At 47.1% G+C, this 3,945-nt stretch overlaps 2 protein-coding genes across 2 annotated transcripts in view; one reads left to right on the top strand and one right to left on the bottom strand.

Annotated features, from left to right (window-relative positions):
* mcm9 (minichromosome maintenance 9 homologous recombination repair factor) overlaps nucleotides 1-2,665 on the top strand; it is a 22,980-nt gene extending 20,315 nt beyond the window's left edge. Inside the window, exon 15 of the mRNA XM_015390634.1 lies at nucleotides 1,108-2,665. Coding sequence (XP_015246120.1) covers nucleotides 1,108-1,855 — 748 coding nt within the window. The 3' untranslated portion in view covers nucleotides 1,856-2,665. The remainder of the gene's footprint in view (nucleotides 1-1,107) is intronic.
* Nucleotides 2,428-3,205, bottom strand: LOC107094794 (gap junction Cx32.2 protein-like). The gene has a single exon (XM_015390636.1). It carries the CDS (start codon nucleotides 3,200-3,202, stop codon nucleotides 2,498-2,500), a length of 705 nt encoding a protein of 234 aa, XP_015246122.1. The 5' UTR covers nucleotides 3,203-3,205; the 3' UTR covers nucleotides 2,428-2,497.
* Between the last annotated feature and the right edge of the window lie 740 nt (nucleotides 3,206-3,945).

Below are 3,945 nucleotides of genomic sequence, written 5' to 3'. Positions count from 1 at the left end.
AATCTTTATATAAGATCTTTGTGTGTTTGGATCTAAGGTGTTTGGTTACTTCTCTTCATTGGCTTCCTGTTAAATCCAGAATAGAATTTAAAATCCTCCTTCTCACATATAAAGCCTTAAATGGCCAAGCTCCATCTGATATCAGAGATCTGATTGTTCCTGATGTTCCTAACAGAGCACTTCGCTCGACTCTACTCCAGTCCTCCGGAAGTGGAGGAAAAGCTGCTCCACTGTTAGCCCCTCCTTGATGGCGGCACTGCTTTTCCTACCTCTGCTATGTTCACACCAAACACGATCTGAGCAGCAGAAGCAGCCCCTTTTATTTTAAAGTCTATGGTTGACGTGTATCAAGAGGTCCTTCAGGGCATCTCCAGCATTTTTATATCTGAGGCGCTTCACAGATATATATATATATATTAGGGGTGAAGAAAAAAATCGATTTGAGCTCAAATCACGTTTCTAACATTTTAAGATTCAGAATTGATTCTCATTTTCTTTAAAAATGATTTTTTTTTGTGGGTGCGGAGCACCGTAGTGTTTGGCGAAACCAATGAGCAGCGTGAGAAAGCGTAAGAAAGGGCTTGACATGACTCATGCAAGACATGTTGTCTTGGATTTACCTTTCGGTGTTTACATTATTGCAATAGGTAAATAAAATATTTACAATTATAAAGTCTTTATAAATGTACTCTTCTTTCATGCCAGAGAACTGGAATAGATGCTGAGAATCGTTTTGAATCGTAAATTGATCAGTTCTGAATCGAATTGTTTGGATTTAAAAGAAATTTTGACCCCAAGAATGTGGGAATCCCAAAGATTCACAGCCCTTAGAAAACATGCTTTAGGGCACGGTCAGCCAGGCCAGCAATGCCCCTAACAACTGTCCTTTCAGAGGCATAGACCAGTATCAGACATTGCAGGCTAACAGAAAAACCCAAAGGGCTGCCAGTCCTAAGGAGCGGACCTGTTCTTCCGGTTCAGTTTGTTTTCTAAGCCAAAACAAGGCTTTGGAAGTTCTAGGATTGCTCTTAAAATGGCGTCAGTAGAACAGCTGATTGCCGATAGGCTGTCACATGGATAACAGTGCATGCTGTTCTTCTTTGCTAGGCTAAGAAGCAACAACCCAGAGACGGCGAACTGTGATCCATCACTCACTTCAAACCAACATGCCCTCCAATGCTGTGAGGAACCAGTGGATGGTCTGGACCATCTGCAGGCCAGCAGCCCCTCACCGTCCCCACATGATGTAACACCGCCCATGTTTACATCAACTCAACAAACCGGGGATGATGCAGCTACGAGGGGCTGTTCAAAACCATCTGCAGGAGTCCTGGAGCAAAATGAACAGGGACAGATGCCTGAGACAGAGGAGGAGGTGGAGAAGGAGACTCCAGGGATGAGGCAACAGAAGGATGCTGAGGCTGGAACACCATCAGACCTACGGGCTAAGCTGTCAGCCTTCTGTTTCAAACCCAGGGAGAAGAAGCCATCAGAGCACAGCATCAGTAGGGTGGAGAAGACAGGCGGCCATGATGAGCGAGGCAGCCAGCTTCCGCCGGCTAAGAGGAGGAGGGAGGGGCAGGAACCAGGCCAGAACCTCCAGTCACAACAACCTCCTCAGGAAACAGCAAACGGCAAACTGCAGCAGCCCCACCAACCTACCGCTGATGCCCAGCAACACCGGAGACCAGCAGACCATGGTGGGGGGGGTCTGAGGAAGAGGATGTGCTTCCATCTGAGTCCTGGATCCAAGCAGGCTGGCTCAGGGTTCTCCTCATTCACTCCAGCCGACTTCCCCAATGATGTGCTGGACACCGACTGGGATCAGGAGGTTTCAAAGACCCCCAGAGCCTAAGACCATGGATCGCCCACCACAGAAGGAACTTCTGCTTCTAAAGACTCGCCAAGATCAACAAACGGTTCATCTTTCTATTTGCTTATGGCATAGAGTCTGTCCCATCGGCTCCGTGCCAGGACAGACAGACCTCTGATCAGCTAGCAAAGCCTGACTGACTGATCCAAACATGATCCATCCATAATAGAGGTCCAACCTCTGACCTGAAGGGGCATCTGGACATTTGGTCACCATATTTATGAAGGTGACCATAAAAAACTAGTTTGTTTCTCTTGAAGCCTTTAAGGCCAACAGACAAATACGGTCTTAAGGGAACCATGTAGAACCAGAGAGAGAGACTGCACCTATTCCTGTTCTAGACGTCACTGCTGGTCTGCTGCAATTAATGGGAGGATTATTCCCACAATACAGACCATTTCTGGACTTAAGTCCAAATAACCAGAGAGGAACTCATAAAGGTTAATATCCATGATGTTTATTGGTGAGATTAATCAATGTTTTCCCAGTGATCAGATTCATGTCCCTGAGCTCCCAGTTCACACCCAGAGCAAAGGGAGGGCAGATGCCCTGGTTCTGACCCAGTCTGAGTCCTTCACATCTCATGGAGCAGCATGGAAGATGCTTTGAGTTTTCGGAGTATATTTAATGAGTGGGTGGAAGAGAAGCCCTGCTGCTGCCCCCCCTGTCCTTCAGCTTGGACACCATCAGGTACAACAACTCCACGATGTTTAGAAGGACAGAGAAAACAGCCAATGCCAGCATGAAGACTACAAAAACAGTTTTCTCTGTGTGTCGGCTGATGAAGCATTGTACAGGGGTTGGGCAGGGGTAGTCCTCACATAAGATCTTTGCAGGGATGAACAGGAAGCCGTAGAGGAAGTACTGGCCCACAATGAATGACACTTCAAGCAGCATCTTGAACACCAGCTGCATGATGTAGCTGGCCAATAAGACTCCCCTCAGTTGGACTTTGCCTCGTCCATCTAAAGCACTTCTCTTCATCGTGTTTCTATGCTTTGGACGTCTCCTGGCTTTGTTTTCTTTTCGAATGACCAGCAGGACGTGGCCCAGGTACACCAGGGTCGGGGTGGAGACGGTGAGGATCTGCAGCACCCAGAAGCGGGTGTGGGAAAGAGGAAAGGATCGGTTGTAGCAGGAGTTCCTGCATCCGGTGCTTCTGGTGTTGCAGTCCATGTTTGCTTGTTCATCTCCCCAGATTCTGTCCACTCCAGCAGCCAGGATGAAGATCCGGAAGAGGAACAGAACACTCATCCACACCTTTCCGAACACCGTGGAGTGGGACTGTACCTTGTCCAGCATGTCTGAGAGGAAGGACCACTCCCCCATTATGACCACCTTCACAAAGAGACGGGAGATTTGCATTAGACAGACTTTCAGATCAATCCACAGAATGCAGAACAGAAACCAAAGGTCTGATGACCAGGAGTTTTTAATCACAACCCAAGGATTAGAGGAGCTGCACTACTCCCTATCTAGAGTAAGACTGTTCTGTTTGGTTCCCGATCAAATCTGATCAGTTTCTCCAAAGTGACGTAGAGAGAAGGATATAATGCATGGAACATGTAAGCTAACAATCAGAGCTAGTTCAGGAGACGGGTTGGAAGAGCTAGGCCTTAAAGGCTTTGTGGAAGATGGACGGTGTGCTGCTGCTCCTTCCACCAATGAGAAGCTACACATGAAAAGGCTCTCTATCATCTAGACACAGCTAACCAGCAGAGGAAGCAAGTCAAGGATCAGCTACAGTGGTCCGTGTTTTCTTAATGTATGCAGGTGCTTCCTTTTAAACGAGGGATCAGAAAACCACCGAGTCACCATGAAGTTTAAATCAGGCTAGACTCTACAAAGAGCCACAACATGGCAGTGAAGCTAATATTTCAATGATATGCTTCTGAGCCACATTCAATAAATAAGTGAAATCATACGAAAAATGTCTGCATGAATTGCTGTTAAACTGAATTTGTCAACCAGCAGCTTGAAGAGGGCAGCTCAGCGGAGGGATCTGCTTGGCATCAGGGAGGCTGGCAGGAAGACGCTAGTTGGTTTAATGAAGTAAGAGGCTGCTGAGGAGA

The sequence above is a fragment of the Cyprinodon variegatus genome, unplaced genomic scaffold (assembly GCF_000732505.1).
Source record: "Cyprinodon variegatus isolate N-32 unplaced genomic scaffold, C_variegatus-1.0 Scaffold506, whole genome shotgun sequence".
Lineage (NCBI taxonomy): Eukaryota > Metazoa > Chordata > Actinopteri > Cyprinodontiformes > Cyprinodontidae > Cyprinodon > Cyprinodon variegatus.
The sequence above is the reverse complement of the archived record's forward strand: the minus strand, read 5'-3'. Positions and strand labels throughout refer to the sequence as shown.